Consider the following 18,924-nt stretch of genomic DNA (forward strand, 5'->3'; position numbering starts at 1 on the left):
TGACCCTTATTAGGTGCTCGCTTTCAGCACTTAGACCAGTGGTTCTTAACTTTGTTGGAGGTACCGAACCCCACCAGTTTCATATGCGCATTCACCGAACCCTTCTTAATTGTAAAAATAAAATATGATTTTTTCAAATTCAAAACATAGGTATATGTTTTACTGGTGCACAATCATTTGAGTCGGGTGTGTGTCTTAACCTCCGCCGAACCCCTGAGACTGACTCACCGAACCCCTGGGGTTCGATCGAACCCAGGTTAAGAACCACTGACTTAGACCTAACAGGGAATGGCTTGACGGCGACATCAGAGCCTGGTGCCAGGAAGATGTGTGGCACTCCTCAAGCAAAATTGGCGCAAAACAAGAAGGTGGAAACAAATGATGAAATGTGCAATGGACACTCTACGGGCTATCAGCCCATAGATCGTGATGATCATGATGATAATGTCAGCACTGGCCCCTACAGTTCGTTAAAGTGCAGTCTGTTAAAGGTTGTACAGGGGATATTTGTACTTAATACGATAGGAAATTTGTACATCTTTTGCCACCAGTTGGATGATGTGAAATGTGGGTCTATACCGCCACCTGCTGAGTGGCACGTAAAATATGGAATTTAAAATCAAAGCGTCGCTGACACGTCTACACACAGGACATTAGTTCACATTCTTCATATATATTTTAAACCTGGAGCCTATTAAATAAAAAATACTTATTCGTGATGAAAACTGCATAGCCTGGAGCGCTGTTGGCTCACGCTGGGTTTTTTTTTTATTTCCGTCCAAGAGAAAAAATTATACTCGACATTTTTTTTCTGCAGTGCCGTTTGGCTCATGGAGGGGGCTAATGCCAAAGATGGGAAACTCGCAGAAGCCGCACGTGGTTCCGGCTCTGATGTAGAGTGTCCGACCCTTTGATTGCCGACGGGAGAGGCTCGGAGAAAACTCGGAGGTGGGCGTTGCGGGAGGTCAATCCCAAGACCTTGAGTAAGAGCATGAGGTCGAGCATAAGCTGTCTCGTGGTTTTCCTGTGCTCTTTGCAGGGACCTCTGATGAGACTCCCACAGCCATCCTTAAGATGTGTTAATGAAGCCCACGTGATGTCCGCTATAGCAAGGGTCCCGTTAAACAAAAGGTTGTTTGATAAATAGAACCCCTCCACAGGGGAATGCTGATAGCCCAAGGGCAGCTTATAGGTATGTTAATGACTCATCGATCCAAACGTATAGTTACCGTAATGATACATACCTGAAATTGAGTGTGTCAACAATCGACTGTTTACAATACGCACAAATGACATGCAAAGTTACGTGATCGTTTTACATTTAGGCTGACGGAGTGAACAAAACCGTAAAAATGGCAGAGCGTGTATCGTGGTGAATAATTGTCTCTTGCTGACGGCACCAGACATCGTGCACCGGGACCTGAAGCTGGAAAACATTCTGGCGAAGAGCAGCGAGCCGCACGAGGGAATCGACCACCTCGACATTCGGGTAAAGTCCCCCCCCTGTTGTCCCCTGGGCCCGCAGCTGAACGCACAGGAGGCAGCCACTTAGACACAGGGATCAACGCCATATCCTCCAGAGTAAAAGCACGGCCGCTGCACCCAGTTGGCTTGAGCGTGGGTCTGCAGTTTCGTTGCATGACGTAGTAATTAGTTCGTTACGCGGTGAAATTCCACGTACATTTCCGAGACCTATGCAGCACTATCGCCAACACTTGCACAGTATGATTGTTTTTCGATTTAAAGCTTCTTTCGTGACTGCAGGGATTCATCTTCTTGGTTCTTTCGGTAAAGTCACGTAGAAGGGAAGTAATAAAATAACAAAAATAAAACATAATAAATTATTTTATTTTATTATGTTTTATTTTTATTATTTTATTACTTCCCTTCTACGTGACTTTACCGAAAGAACCAAGAAGGTATGATAATTGGTTTTTTTACCCTTCTATTTGGCAACAAAACTGACACCTTTTTTACAAGGAGTCATGTTTGCATAGACCACAATACCTGCAGTCATAATGCAAACAAAAAACATAACTCTGTATGCACTGTCCTTGAAGTCCTCATTTGCCAGTAACCCATGTGAGACTAGGCTCTAAGGAAAGCTGTCTCGGGTGTGGACCAATCAACTTCAAGGACAGTGCATACAGAGTAATGTTTTTTTGTTTGCATTATGACTGCAGGTATTGTGGTCTATGTAAACATGACTCCTTGTTAAAAAAAAGGTGTCAGTTTTGTTGCCAGATAGAAGGGTAAAAAAAACAATTATCATATTTTTTACTGGCAAATGAGGTTCCAATGGTGGACTTGCACGGTAGTTTAAATCAGTGGTGTTCTGTTGCATCACTCGCCGTATTATTCTACTGATAGCTGAGGGGGGGGAGGGGCCGTGGTTAAAGTGCGACTTACAATCAGATGGTTGTAAATTAAAGTTCTGGGTTTGGCAGATCGACTTGGGGTTTTATCCTCTTGGTGAGACACCTTTTGAGTGAAGCCAACAATGGAATTACCAGCCCCAATTAGTGAGTATCTGCCGCATGTTTTCCGAAAGGGCATCGTCGCTATTTTGCGAAGTTGTGACACTGGCTAATGATGAACAGGTTGTGAGTTCACATCCCGACGAGGGTCAGCAGTCCATCTTTCTGCATGTGTCACTATAGCGAGCACCAACTGCGATGGCAATAATGGTTGTCTTATGAAGGGACCGGCCTCTCCTTTGGGAATGTGCGATATGTTCAAAGTTTAAAAGAACATGGGGACGCTGAGTTTAGTCTTTTTATATTTATATATATCAAATTTATAGCGTGCATACAGGTTTAATTTGTGGTACTACATATAGATGTGGACTGAAAAGCACGTCCTTTATTTTAACCTCACACTCATGAAGTTAAGGTATATTATTATTTATAACAATATAATTTCACATGACGTTCACGGAAATGATCCCCCTATGGAACTGCGCAGCGAAGACTGTGCATGCTTGAGAGGGCGCAGGTTCAGTTAAAGCTGCCTCACTCAAATTTCAAAATCCTCTAATTGGATTCTATAATTGGCACCTTTAATTTTTATTTCTCTCTACCCCCCCGATGTTTATTTTGAGACCCCGATGCTGCACGGCTCCTAATTGCCTCCTAATTTGCCTTCTAATTGGCCGTTGCTGCTGGTGAAAAGTCCTCCACTGTGTTAACTCAGCATTAAAAGCTGGGCCTAGTGCTGCTGCTGCTGCTGATATTGGGGTTAAATGCGGCCAGGCGAAATGTTTGTTCCCCAAACTCAAGTGTGTGCCGAGGGAGTCGTGGGTGTATTACCAAGGGCAGGTTTTATTTGGGGCTTATCCCACTCCTGGGGTTATCTCCACGGAAAGGGTGCTTGGAACTTATGACGCAAGCCTCATTTTGCTTTCTCAGCTACAACTTTGCGCATGCGAGCCTTTGTGGCCATTAATGAAAGAGGGCGGTTGTCTGCAGAAGTTAATTAGATCTTAGTTATTAATGCAAGCAACGAACGGAGTGTGGGTTTACATATGATTGAGCACACACAAACACACACTTTGTACAGTGGTGGATACTTTATAGGTCTTTTTGTTTTATCTTTGCTCATGTACACACACGCCTTACTGGTTTATTGGTGCATGTTAGTGTGGTTTGGGAGACAATTGAGGAATTTGTGTGGGTTGTAACGTGAGGTGTTATAGGATTGAGTATTGATTTTATGTATGGCACCTTTTCACTGCTTCTTGTCTTTAGAACTGTTTCTCGTGTTTAGGTTGTTTTCTTTCCCCGCACCTCCGATTAGCACAGTTGGCTACGTACGGTACAAAAGAAGTCCAAAAACATACATGCATGCGGCGTTCTAAATCGAATAATATGTTATCATGGCATAAATGTGTTTTATAGTAAGTCAGAATTCAAAGTTTGTCGCTGTTCAAATGAGAAAGGAGGCGGTGCTTATACCTGTCGGTGGCCCTGAGGGAGTGGTGGAAATTCCACATTCCTATGCTGGGGGCCAGTTTTCGCTCCAGTACAACCGTGACGATTGCTTGCTATAATTTACAAACGTAACATAATTCACTTCCGTGTAAAGTGTTGGTACATTATTACACCTAAGACCACAATGACAATATATACGCGGCAAAAAAACTGCACCTGAACATGCTTCTTTGCAGAGTAACAAAAAACACCCCCAGCAAATGACATTACTCGTATTATATATTTTATTTTATGTAAAGCAAAATTTACATTCCGCACACTTTGCCTCCGAGCAGCATATGTGGTGTATGCATTTATATGCAGGTATGAATTCCAGCATCCAGAGACACCTTTGTATTTGATGCTGTATGAAAATAAATGCACCACATTGTATATTAATTCTCAGAGAGCAGGGGGGCGGGGGTGGAAACGGTTCCACAGAGGCGTCATTGCATCTGGAGGTGTAAAGTTTCGTGTCACTTAATACAGCTCCAATTATTCTGCAAATGACTCAAACATTTAATAATGCAAAGTAATGGTTGCCAAGCTGATTTGTGTAACGTGTGAGTCATTATTATATTAAGCAGATGCATCAAGCCATGATTGTTCATCTGCCGGTCCGTGCATCATTATGTGCATGTTTGTGAGTGCCAAAATTATTGATAACGTTACAAGTCACCGTGACAGACATAGGGGAGGAATGATTATTTAAAGCAGGTGGATAAGTATGAGTTGGGGGATTTTTTTTACACAATGCATGTTTTAAAAACGAACCCCGACAAACTGAAATCAGACACCACAGGCATCGTCGGTGTTAGTTACAAATGCAGACAAGTATCAAGGGAATGAACAATACTTTAGAATTATTCACAATATTCGAACTTATTTACACTTAAAAAATAATATTTGTAAACATTTTTAAAATACGAGGTAGGTAAATCAAATAAAACACTCTAAAATGCATATGGAGGACATTTTTATGCTGTCAATAATTAATATAAAGCCACTGTGGGTTAGTCTAGTAAAACAAAACATATGAAGGCATTCGTGAATGCCTTTACCATTCGGCTTCTCTCATAGCTGTGGTAGTTTGCTGAAATTTTTGTTTCCGATTTTTATTTTTAAAGGTCCTGCTCACGGCCAATGCCTAGCATTGGTCATCAGTTCACTTTCACAAGTGTAGCCGCACGAAAACAAAAAGGCATCTAACTTGTAGTTGGGATTTTAAGACCGGCTCCAGTTTGGAAAACGCGTACAGGATCCTCAGCTATTCACAACTCTTGTAGTTAGGGCATTCATGAGGCCAAGTAAAAACATAAACAAAACATTTCTCACTACAGCAAAGGCTTTTTTATGGCCCAGGAGGTGTACTATACTAACACCATTATCACAAAATAATGAGTTACAACAACGGGTGCTTTCACTTGATTCTGTGCTCTCAAGGTAAAAACTAATTTTCATCCGCAGCTCCGAGTCCAACACTGGGGGGGGGGGGGGGGATTGGCGAGTTCTGTATAAATGTCGGGTGTTCTTTAGACCAGCAGAGGGCACCCCTCTGGATTCACCGATTGAAGAGGCCGTGTCGCATTGGTGTGGCTCGCTGGCGTCGGGCACGTGCGCGTCAATTTTGCCCAGCGCTCATCCCACAGTTGAGTGTGAAGATCGCAACGGTGGGAACAGAAGTTGGGGCTCTTCGAATGCCTTCTGTAGCGCACGACGCCGAAAAACGGGAGCTCGGATTTAAATGAAAGAAGAGGAAAGTGATGACACGAGCGAAGGGCTGCAGATACACGACGAGGCAGCTAGGGGCTAAGAACTGGAATAACAAAGTAGCATCTATAAAATACACTAACGCCGACCTCAAAGTGAGATGCAAAAGAAACGAAAAGTAAAAACAAATTTGGAAGCAAAACAACAACAATAATTGACGGGAATATTTGTCCATTTTCTTTTTTACTCGCCGTAGAGAGAACAAATTATTATGTGGGCCCTTTTGGATTGGTTGTGGAATAAAGTTTTCTGCTTGGCTGTGATCGTTCTACATAATTGACCTCACAGAGATGCACGGCTTTACACCTTGGTTCATGCCCGCACGAACCTAGAGCGTTTGTTCAATCCACTGCTGGATAAAGGCCTCCCCACTGCACTCACTAAGGACTGTCCTGACTTGGGGAAAATGTATACCGTCCGTACTTATAAAATTGTACATATATATAACCCTTGGATCAATCCACATCTGGATGAAAGTCTGGCGGGTTGTCGGACCATACTTCACCACACCGGTCCGTGCGACGGAATAAATAATAGCCAGCGTACAGCCGCGATGGCTACCTAATGGGCGTCAATTAACGTGGAGCCAAACAACGGTCCAAGGGAATATTGCTTTGCGATTTGGAGCACGTGGAAGCGGTTATGTATGCGGCGCGCACAGGCGACGGACGCGCTGCTGTGCTGTAAATACTCAGCGAAGGGAAACGGGCGTGCGGCTCGCGGACGGCTGATTTTCAGGAGGAACGCCGGGGAAAACGAAACGCACAAAAGAAAGACGGCAAGAGGGCTCGCCCGGGAGGGGCTGTGGGCACCGGCGCAAGGGGAAGGCTAGAAAGGAAGAAGAAGAAGGGGGGAAAAATCCAAAGCCCTTCTCTCATTCATTTTTAAATAAAGGCAGCGTCCGCGCATCTTTGTCAGCGGAAAGGGGGCCGGTGCGCTAATTAGCTCCGCAGAGTCCCATTAAGCGGGCGAGGCCCACGGAACGGAGCAGCCCGGCCTCTCCGCCGCTCACCCTTTAATCAGCCGGCCACCGAGCAGCGCGTGGGGAAGCACTGCTCTCTCGCTCTCTCTCTCTCTCGCTCCATATCAATCTACCCGCCCCACAGGTGACGGACTTTGGGCTGTCGGCGGTGCGGGAGGGAAATGGAGCTGCCTCGATGCTTCAGTCTCCGTGCGGAACGCCCATCTACATGGGTAGGGCAACGTCTGCCCTTTGTCCCGAGTCCTCTGTTTCGCCGTTGCCCTCCCCTTCACTTAATCTGCATGTCTCTCCATCTTTCGATGATTCCATGCAAAAATGAGTTGTCATTAACCCTGTACGCAGTCACTGTCTTTGACTCTGGGCCTAATTTATCTGTTATTTTATTTCGTTATGTTTTACAATATTTCCCCCCTTCGGCATTTCAGTGTGGTACAACTATCTATCTCTCTCTCTCACTGTCACTTTCTTCAATAACCAAGCTTTGGCATGCAATTATAATGAAGTATTTTTGCATTTGAGTTTTATTCATTCGACCCGAGCTGCTATATTAATGCTAAACTTTCTCGTACATAAACTTGTACGAATGTGAATTTCAATGGGACTTTTAACTCGTCCAAAACAACAATTGCCACACGTTTGCAAGTCTTCGTTAATGACGTTTTGTTATGCCCACGATGAACAAAAGTGAGACACGTCAACAGGAAAATGTAACAATACGCTCACTTAGTATGGGCTGTTTCATTCGTATCCTATACTCAATAAAAACCCACCAGGATTTTTTTAAATGTCCCATATAACCCTGCGTTGAATGTGAAATGTCTGTGGGACTTGAATAAAATCTCCTTTGGATCCATAAAGCATTTCAGTCTTGGGGGACTACTGTAGGGAATGTTCATTAGGATGAAATATCTGATTTTCCGTTAATAACCGTGCGGGTTTGCGTAGCATTTCACAAAGGTGGGCAATATCAGTCCATATATTAACAGAAACCTGCACGTACACCCCTTCCTCACTACGTGAGATTCAGCATGTGGTCAGTCTACTTTATAAGGTAATGCATCTCGTTCTGCTCTTATCAGGCCTCGTTTAAGTGCTGCGAGGTAGGAAGGAGCCATATGTATCGCAACTCACGAGTCATCACTCCCAATGTCCTGTTCTGCAGTCTTGCAGTGTGCGCAGAGTGACAGATACAGCTTATTACTGATATTGATGCGTTGATGACGTTCTGCCAAGTTGCTTTGGCTGTAGGCTTTCCGTTTTAATAATGCGTTTGTTTTAACCCGTGCTTGCCCAAGAGTCGCACACAACATGCCCCAAGCCCTTGTGGAGCGTCAGCAGTGGGCCTTTGTGCTGCTGCACAAGGACTGATGTTCATTAACAGTGGAATGCTCACCTCGTTTGAACAGCGCCATCCGATGTGCCGAGTCTTTTATCAATCCGCTGATGGGCTACTGCCTCCCCACACCTTTCAGTCGGGGAAGTTGATTGACCATACTTCACCACGCTGGTTAGTGCAGGTTGCTGAAGGGATTGCCTAGGACCAGTTCAGATATCACTTGCCATTCACATGAGCCGAAGCTGGGAATCAAACTCAGGCTATCGGGTTCAGAGCACACTGCGCTAACCACAGTGCCACCACTCCGATTATTTATCGTATACGGCATACACAGCGCAATTGAACGCAATGTTATTGTTAAGCTGTTTTTATATCGGGAAAATGACGAGGCTTTAGTAGGTTAACGTGTTTGGGTTTGAACCAATATAAGGATCTCCCATCCAAACTCATCATCTGATTGGCCAATTACTGTTTAGCGCTAACCACTGTGCCACCACTCCGATTATTTATCATATACGGCATACACAGCGCAATTGAACGCAATGTTATTGTTAAGCTGTTTTTATTTCTGGAAAATGATGAGGCGTTAGGAGGTTAACGTGTTTGGGTTTGAACAAACATAAGGATCTCCCAATCCAAACTCATCGTCTGAATGGTCAATGACTGTTTAGCGAGCACCTCGCAAGGCAGGAACAACGCACTGCGTGGTGGTGTGGCCAGCATCCACATTAGGATGCTGCTGTTGCACCATTGCAGATGTGAACACAATGCGCAAGATATTTGTGCTATGCTGAATCAACGTAGGAGAGAGAGGTGTGTTCTAGGTTGAGACACCATTGCCAATGGTGTTGTATATCATGGTCACATATTAATTCCAAGTCACGGAGATCTTAGAGAGTGGTGCACAAACCCCATGCATGCACATTTAACAATACGGTGATAATATACGTTGACATTATTATAAGATAGCGTGTTTCTACATTAGCTTTATAATATAGTGCGTTTCACGTTATGTTATAAAGCTAATGTAGAGGCGAGTTAGAGTTAAATATGAACATTTTTAGCAATATTTATGTATACTGAATATAGCAAAAGGTAAATTCCCATTAAATGTCTTCCTTAAATACGTTATTTAACGTAATGCAATTTACATGCAAAAAATTTCCATTTCTATTCACATTCTATCGTATAATCTTGTAATATTCTTGAGTCTCTGTTGAAAAAAACATTCACGTCCGAATGATCTTACAACAAGGGTGTAAGTAAACAATTAACATCGTTATCACTTAAAATGTTTCTGCAAAACCCTTCACAGTTTCAGCACCTTGCTTTGGAGAGCACTGCGTCCTCAACAAGTGATACTCTGCAACTTTATTTTGCCAGTGGCCAAATATAAACACATTTGAGCGTTATGTATATTAAAACGCACGTTACACAGCCGTTGCATTGACATCACAGTACGCAAGGGTAAATTGCTGGTTTATAGAAGTAAGTGGCACAAATGCCCTCACCAAAAGCACCGCGTCTGCTGCTGGGATAGATATCGGTTCTCATTGTGAGGCACAGTCTAGGGCCCTGAAGGGTTCATAACTTCACGAAATCTGTTTGTCTTGCTTTCCCTGCAGGCTTCTCTATCATCATTGCATCTGTTGGCTGCCTTGGAGGTCTTAATTCTGCCCTCACGCCTGCGTTTCACGAGTCTCCCACTGTATTCTCAGGCTGCTGCTGCTGTGTTTTTTATTGAGGGCTCTTTTTGCTTGTATATACATATATATTTCCACACTTGCCACGTTTATTATCTTCAGAGTTAAGATTTTGAATATACAGTCCTGCTGTTCCAAGACTGTTAAATTGTAACCAAAGTGCACGCAAAGCTCGTTCTTAATTGTGATCTTCATTTAACTTATTTGTGTGGGAGACGTAAATAAAAAGCATTAGGTTGCTTGTTTCTTGCATAGAACCCAGATTATCCACGACTGATGAAACCCCAGCTTCTCAGCACTGTTAGATTCGTGTTGCAATGCATTGCAACGTCATTTGGATTTGCGATGCATTCAAATACGACCACTTCTCAAAAGAGGGCACAGGGTTAGGGAGGAGAATGCCGTAGGAAGGAGAAGAGGCGGTAATCTGATGGGAAGGGGGCTAATAGGCGACGTGACTTAAACGAGGATGGCAGTGGAGATGTTGAGTGGACAGGGGGCAATCACAGGGCAACCACCAGTGAAATGAACACCTGCCGCTTTGTCCATATTAAAAATCAACGTCGTCATCATCATCGTTTGTCCCTTCCGAACGAATCTCCGCCATGGCTTTCTTTTTTTGTTGTCGGCAGTATAACGTCTCAATCACGTGTCTTCTCGCCGTTTTCTCACTGCCTCCATCACCCTGGTTTGCTATCTAACCCTATTTGAGTTTGGACTTGAATATGGAGATCATTGAAGAGTATGGACAGCCAATGATAGGGATTCCAGACTCGGCTGGCAGGCGGGGGGGGGCTGTAGTAGAGAGGGAGAAATTTCCCAGGGCCAACATAAGCTGCCCTTCTTGGGGATGGGCTCTTGAGGCCCGGTCGTCGATGCATATTTACCGATGCACGTTAACGCTTGCGCTCTCTCGTATACGTTCCCACAGCTCCCGAGGTGATCCAGAGCCAGGACTACAGCCAGCAGTGCGACGTGTGGAGCATCGGCGTCATCCTCTACATGCTGTAAGGCCCCCTCCTCCCCCTGCTCCCTTCGCTACAGCAACAGCCCGAATAACTCTTAAGGCTGAAAACGCTGCGACCACCAGCGTCACGAACACCTGCTGCTTTGTGCATATTAAAAAACATCATTGTCATCATCATTTGTCCCTTCTGAACGAATCTCCACCGTGGCTTTTTCTGTTGTCGGCAGTGTAGCCGCTGCTTTCGATCTCACTCACTTGTCTTCTCGCCGTTTTAACACTGCCTCCATCGCCCTGGTTTGCTCTCCAAACCTACTCATATATCCTTCCACTGTTGTGTTACGTCGACCCATACAGGATCCTGTCCAGGCTTACATTAACAATGCGCCAGCTAAAATCAAACACGCTAGTAATACATTCAAGGAAGGGTGCCTCCCTCCACTCTGTTAGGAGACTTCACTTTATTAAGAAACATGCGTATAGATTTGCACGTTAGCTGTTTGCACTTATGCCCGCGCTTACATGGCTATAATTCTATTGGTGGCCATTCCATGGATAGACTGGGCCCCATGATTGGGAATGTGGAATTGTCACCGCTTGCTCCAGGCCACAAATGGAGACAATCGCTGTCCCAGTGCTCTTTTGATCCTGGAGACGTGTTGACTTAATTTTACAATTCGCTTGTAACAGTCAGAAAATGTCTAAATCATTCGAATGGTTCACATGGGGTGTCAGTTGGAAGATAATGATTACAGGGTTTTTAGAAAATATGGCGTATTCATGGAATGGGTCAGTGATTTGACACATACGCAAAAACAGAATGCACTAACACCATCCCAGCCTGTGTCAGTGTCTGTGTGCATGTGACAACATCATCGTGGGAGAATTTCTGCAATTCTAGAAATGCTTCTATTTGATTCACAGTTCTAATTGGTTAACATTATATGCTCAAGTAAAAATCCACTTTGTGGTCATACTAACGATTGCCCACATCTTTAACGTATCAGAATTGTATGCCCAAAATCGTGGAAATGCCCATAATTTCCATATCCAGTAAAGTTAGGATAGCAATAGGATATCAATACACACCAATAAAGAAATAATTCCAGACATTCTCAATCCGCCCAAAGGTGAAGGACTACCCATACCGTGTCAGACGTGGCGGTTCTTTGGCCGTGAGATGGGCACCAGAACGAGCGGTTAAAGTATCACTCGCCACTTGATGTTGGCCATGGACAGAGATCGAACTCGGCTGTGCTGGGTTCATAGCGGAGTGCACTAACCGCCGCGGGAGCGCTGCAACTGAATAGCAATACTCTTCGAATTTCGATTTAAAGCTTTCGTGACTGCAGGGATTCATCTTCTTGGTTCTTTCGGTAAAGTCACGTAGAATGGAAATAATAAAGTAATAAAAATATAGCAATAAAATAATTCTCACGACGTTTCGGCCACAACGCAAGCAGCTGTCCTCAGGTGAAGAATAGGTCTGTCGAGAAGACACGTCGTGAGAATTATTTAATGATGTTTTATTATTATTACTTTATTATTTCCATTCTACGTGACTTTCCCGAAAGAACCAAGAAGAGGATTCTTCGAATTGTTTTTTTTTGTGATCTTAGCAATTAGGTAATGATGGGGTCTCCCCACACTAACCGCTCTCTGCACAGTGCGATTCTGGGGTGTTGGCTGGGCTGTTTCATGCCCGCTGCCATTGTTTCGCTCTCATCTGTAAGCCCCCTGGCCAGTACGCGACGAGCGCCTGCCTCTCGCCTCCCGTTCCGCGGAGCGCCTCACCGCTGCGCTCTGCTGGAAACGTCTCTGAAGCCGCCAGTGGGGTCCCAGCGGCGGGTTTGCGAGTTAGATCCAATGCTCGAGGTGAACAAGTTACGTTGTAATCTTTCATCCGTCGTCGTGCAGTGGAAGCTACTTTTCTCGGCTCGTAATCGGCGTAATGAAGTGTGTGACCCACGCTCGCTAATGCACTGTAAAGATGTGAGGCTTTAATCACGTGGACTGCTGATCATCTCGCCAGCGAGCAGCATAACAACTGGTTATTTAAGCCACTAGCAATTATCTTAACGACCTCTTAAAGGTCAGCTGCACGTAGCCTACAGTAGCGAAGACTTCAGATGCTTACCCACATATCTCTCCTCTCTCTCAGCGTTGAGTCGCAACTCTTCTATTCACGTTAAGCAGTGGCGGGTCTTGGCTAGCCTAGATAATTGAGTTTACATCGTTCGTGGCCTTGTTAAAATTAGCAATCTTGTTTGATAGCGGAATATTCGAGTGTCATCAGTACCTCGGCAATGGAAGGATTTGCAAGCCGTGGATTGTGCTGACATGCATTGTATTAATGCATGAAAAATGTAATTACGTGCATAAAGGGTAGGGCCAAAGGTTCCTTTCTCCCCGCTGCATTAGGCTCCTTTTATTTCAGGAGACAGACAGCCTGAGCCAATGTTGGATTGAAGTCTGGCGGTTGCGCAAAGGGGGTTAGTGACCAATTTGCGCGGCAAAAAAAAAAATGCCTTTATAGTTTCATACCAATTACGGCTGTAAACTGAGACACTTTTGTTTTCAGTGGGGCTTTTCATTTCATGCGGAGAAGCGCTGCCACTCAATTCATCACAAAGACAATGGATTTGCTTGATCAAAATATGAACTCCGAGGCTAAAAAAAACAAATTTAAGAGAGATCTGGGAGGGTTTTTTTCTTTGTTTTGTAACCGTCATTACGCGTCGTTGGTTGGATCAAAAAAGCCCTGGAATGATGAAGACCAGAGTTCACACGGACTTAAGAAAGTGTTAATTCTTATTCTTAGGTTTTTTTCGGTAAAGTCACGTAGGTAAAACATTAAAATTAATAAAAGTAAAATAAAATAAAAATCACGACGTTTCGGAGGCAAAAATCACGTCGTGATTTTTATTTTATTTTACTTTTATGAATTTTTATATTTTACCTACGTGACTTTACCGACAAAACCTAAGAATATGAATCCTTGCAGTCACGAAAGCTTCAAATCTAGTGTTAATTCTTAATTGGTTTCTTTTAGGTAAGGTGTGTGTCGTAAACCCTCCTCCACCCGACACAAACAATGAATAAATGTGCCACTTGAATCAAATGTGCCAGATGTATTACTGCTACAGCAGCAGCAGCACCACTACCGTTGTTGTTGTTGGAGAGCAATCTCACGACATTTTTATTTTTATAATTTTTTTATTTGACCAGGTAAGGCCCACTGAGCTGTATAGCTGTTTGTCAGAAGCGACCGGGCCACAAATGATAACTCAACGAAGTGGTTTATCACGTGGACATTTATAGCAGCCAAATACTCTAGACGCACGCTTCTAAATGTGGAGAGGACCTGGAGAATAATCCTCGCGATCATGGGGGGAACATGCCAACTCCAAGTATACCGCAGGTCGGAATCAAACCCAGAACCTCCTGTGTACGAGGCGTGGTAGTTAACGTCTTGCCACAGTAGCGGTTACACGGATCACGACGATTCACTGGAGATCACATCCAGCACCATGAGGTTGTTAACAGGAGCTCAGATTTCGATTTAAAGCTTTCGTGACTGCAGGGATTCATCTTCTTGGTTCTTTCGGTAAAGTCACGTAGAAGGGAAATAATAGAATAATAAAAATTAAACAATAAAATATTCAGTTTTATTTTTATTATTTTAATATTATGTTTTATTATTGTATTATTATGTTTTATTTTTATTATTTTATTATTTCCCTTCTATGTGACTTTACCGAAAGAACCAAGAAGAGGAGCTCAGATGTCGAGTGAAAGCCAACGTATACAATTAATGCATTTCTTGCTAGAGAAGTATGAGTGTGTTTACGTGTGGAGAGTAAGTAATACATGCAAACAATAAACGACGAATTGTACCTCCGCGAAGGGGAAAAAAACACAAAAGAAAGAAATACCTGTGCTTTTCATGTCATGATTTGAAAGTCTCAAAAGCCACATGAGTTCGTGAGTGTCAAATAATTTGTTTAACACTTGTCTTGCTAGACCTGCTCAACTGTGCTCCCCCACAGTCGTAGCTCATACTGTCCTGAGCATGGCATTGCAAATATTTCACTCAACGTGACATTGAATTGTCGCAAATGACTTTAATTACTCGAAGAACGTGATGTTAATGGATACATGTCGTTTCAAGCTTTGCATTTATTATCATTTGCTTATGGTTAACTGAAGGGAAATTTTCCATTTTCAAAAGAATGCCTTATTCTATGTTTGATGTTGTGGAATGAAAGGAAAACATTCCCCAAATGAGTTTGGTGAAATTTGGTTTGATATCTTTTAAAACGTTTTAAATAGAATTTTTATTATTAGCGATCCAGTGCTTATTGTCGCACTTGCACTATGAGCGAGACCTGAGTTCAATTCCCAGTCACGACTAACATCATTGGCGAGTGATATTTGAATCAGTCATGTGCACTCCTTCTCCAAACCGCACTGACCAGCCTGGTGATGTATCATCAAACAACCCCCCATGACTGACACAGCATGGGGAAGCCTTCATCCAGCAGTAGATTGGCAGAGAACTGTAATATACAATGGTTTGCATTATTAGTATTCAAATCAAAATAATTACGTAAATAAACAGACTTTTATTTTTTTTAGAAATATAAACAGTTAATTCTATGTTTTTCTGCGGGCTGTCATCACAAGTTTTGGAAGTGGCTGTACTTGACACCACAAAAAATTCTTATAATTTATTATAATTTTTTTCTTTAAAATCTCATAACCTAACTTTAAATTCAAAATGAGAGCACTTTACCTCATGTATATTTCTAAGAGACAATTAAGAAGTTGTTTAGACTCACAGGCATGCATTCGATAACCTTGCCCAAAGCACTTAAGCCTGCCGTTTGTCAACATTTTGTATTCGTGTAAATATATGCCCACAGAAGCAGATGAGAGGGCCAATACTTTGGACGAATATAATCAATATGAGGCAACATCTGGTGGTTAAACGGTTAAAAAAAAGTACCGCTCCTAATAAAAGATGAAATGCAGACTTCTGCATTATACAAGCTTCCCTGTGAGTAATTCATCAGCATTGCGACAGTTTCGTAATATATTATTGATAATGTCATGACGTGGATTTTGTTTAAACTTTCCTCCTGTTTGCCACATTTCACAGATAAGTGTGGACATTAAAGGGACTCTTTAAATTCAAGTCCCGGATTGATGTCACATTTGGATTATCAACGTTGCTCTGCTTGTGTTTTATCTTACCGCAAACACAGGTACACATTTCTCATGCAAGAAATCCCAGTGCTTTGCTTGCTCGTATAAATAACGGAGCAACTGCCGCCTGTATGCCGGTACACAGAAACAATTCCATGATTGCGGTAATTATAACAAAGCATGGGTGCCTGTTGGAATACCATAGCTTTCATTTGGTTTAACAGTCTATTACAGCGTGAAACTTAGTTCAGTTTTCCTTGTACCTCTAATGAGCAATGTCTGGTCTTCATCTTCAATGCAGATATTGAAACAGTGGTGGAAATTCTATGTCAATGTGGCAGGAAACAGCCGCTTGGAAGGGTAGCAGCTGTTTACACTCTGCTATGCATTGTAACTTTATGGGATGTTACTTTATTTTATCCGCCCCAGAGAAAGAATGGGTTGAGTCGACCAAGGCCGGGGTTTTACCCCATTAGCTTCTAATAAAAACAAACAAAAGAAACTATCCGAGAGCCATTAGATACGTTTGCTAATACATATTTTGTATTTCGTCAGCACACGATAAACATTATTAAAGCAAACATTATGGAAGAATGACTCAGATGTTTCGTAAGTTGGGTTACATAAATGGCGTTTTCCTTCATGGCAATGGCATAATTCGTTTTGTGTTCATGACGAGTTCATATAGAGTGCTATCATTCTCGTACATAAAAGATGTTTTACGATAATCAAAATATATTACGGCTAGGATGCTTCTTTGAATGAAGAATTTAAGTAATATTTTTTTTACCGAGGGATTTCTTTGCGATTTAAAGCTTTCGTGACTGCAGGGATTCATCTTCTCTCCAAGCCTGGGGTGTGTCATTCAGACTCTGTCTTCTCGACAGACCTGTTCTCCACCTGAGGACGGCTGCTTGCGTTGTGGCCGAAACGTCGTGAGAATTATTTTATTATGTTTTATTTTTATTATTTTATTATTTTCATTCTACGTGACTTTACCGAAAGAACCAAGAAGAGGATTTCTTTGCATTTTTGTGCAGCTTGGAATAGTAATAGTTCTATATGCAGCACTACTTAATGTGTAACGATGGGACACGCACAATGTAATTAAAGACAATTATTTTTGACATCCAGAGTTCAATTTGTGAAAATAAAAATCAAATTTAAAACATTTGCTGGTACACATTTTAAGTAATGTACTATTATACGGATTACTTGGAACAGTTAGATATCTTCACCTCTGTTTTCTAAATCACAAGAAACTAAGAACAAACACTTGACCCAAGACATTTTTCATTTGTATCTCTTTTTTTGAGATATTTTTCAAGTCCCTCATGCATTTATATTTCATCTTGTACACCGCATTCATCGTGTGTGTATTTCTGTCGCTATCGTTAATTAATTTCCCCTGCATTTCCTCGTGATTAATATGTGGCGCACCCCACTGGCATATACATTTTTTTTCAAATCTCTTGATCATTTTCCTGCGTGTAATAACCACTCGCCTTGGCACACGTTCAGGTGTTGAGTAAACAGTGATACTTTAATTAATTAACAATGCTGTGCGATGAGCCCAATAATAAATAATGGATGAGCCACTGAGCTAGTTAGAATTCTAAAAACCCTAATACAAATTTCACGTTGTAATTTATAATTCACAAAGCCGCTACATTGTTTTAATAGGCAGACTGAAAGTATAGGTACTTGAATAAAGCGAAATGCAACTAATCATCAGTGACAGCTAGGTAAGGCCTACTGAGCTGTCTAGCTCTTTTTTTAGAAGCAACCTGGCCACAAAGGAAGTGGCTTATCATGTGGAAATGTATCGCAGCCAAATACTCGAAAACAAAATTTACTGTTGGGGGGGGGGGGGGGGGGGGGAAGTGGCACAGTGGTTCGCTCATTGCATAATGATCATGGCAACCTTAGATTTTGTTCCCAGCCACGGCTAACATCAGTGGCAAGCGATATTTGAACCGGTGCCGTGACCCCATTTCACTTACCCACCACACTGACTGGAATGGTGAAGTATGGTGAAATGAGCACCATTACTGACACAAGGTAGGAAGCCTTTCATACAGCAGTTCATTAACAGAGGGCTGTAAATTATTTGTAATGAACCAAAAAAATACTGTGATCTCTTTTCTTTTTTCACATACAATGGAACCCATAATATAGTTTTTTTTCGGGTTCGATCACGTAAATATAAATGTGTCGTTAAACCCGCCACCACCCGACACAGCCAATTAGTAAGGTTTATCACGTTAACAAAAGGTGCCAATTCGTTACTAGTTCAGCGCACCGGTGTGTTGGAGAGTAAACCCACAACATTCACAATCTGACTAACAACATTTCGCGCCGCTGTGCTGTACTAGCTAACGAATCGACACGTTTTGCTCACGTGACAACCCTTGCTAATTGGCTGTGTCAGGTGGTGGCACGTTTAGCGACACGTTTAAATTCACGCGATCTAACCCTCCCAAAAAAACCCCTCTATTGTGGTTAATATTGGTCGCGAAAGCCTCCTCCTGCTGCGTGTTAAACTGACAAATGGAAACCATCTTTAAAACCGTGGCAGATGGCTCTCTGGCCGCTCTCCTCATTTGCGACTTTATAGAACACCACCCTGGCACGTCCGAAGAATTCACGGCAGGTAATGAGTACATTTCACAGGTGGCCGAGTAAATTTTTTTCATCACTACACACTTTTTTTTTTACTTTGAGAAACATACACAAGTGCTCATAAAACGAATATAAAACCGATCGTGCATTGTTGTGGTACATTATGGTCAACAACATGTATAACCAAAGCTCTGTTCTGCATGCATTTAATTAGCTTGATTCCGCTGATGAGACCCACAAGGTTCAAACCAGTCCAGAAATAAAATCGGCTGGACAATATTGTTCTGGAAAGACAAAAGGCCTTTTACTAACAATGCATTTATTTGTATGTGTATGTGAAGATAGAATGGAGGTTTGTTTATGTTAAAATA

General features: G+C 42.5%; 1 protein-coding gene across 4 annotated transcripts in view; it reads left to right on the forward strand.

Annotated features, from left to right (window-relative positions):
- The window catches only part of STK33 (serine/threonine kinase 33), a 110,312-nt gene that overhangs the window by 64,408 nt on the left and 26,980 nt on the right, over window positions 1–18,924 (forward strand). For all 4 annotated transcript variants that reach the window (XM_061564597.1, XM_061564594.1, XM_061564595.1 and 1 more), the window contains 3 exons: window positions 1,404–1,489; window positions 6,845–6,932; window positions 10,691–10,766. In XM_061564597.1, coding sequence (XP_061420581.1) covers window positions 1,404–1,489; window positions 6,845–6,932; window positions 10,691–10,766 — 250 coding nt within the window. The remainder of the gene's footprint in view (window positions 1–1,403; window positions 1,490–6,844; window positions 6,933–10,690; window positions 10,767–18,924) is intronic.

Source organism: Lethenteron reissneri, chromosome 33 (genome assembly GCF_015708825.2).
Source record: "Lethenteron reissneri isolate LAM-NWPU_2019-01 chromosome 33, ASM1570882v1, whole genome shotgun sequence".
Taxonomy (NCBI): Eukaryota; Metazoa; Chordata; class Hyperoartia; order Petromyzontiformes; family Petromyzontidae; genus Lethenteron; species Lethenteron reissneri.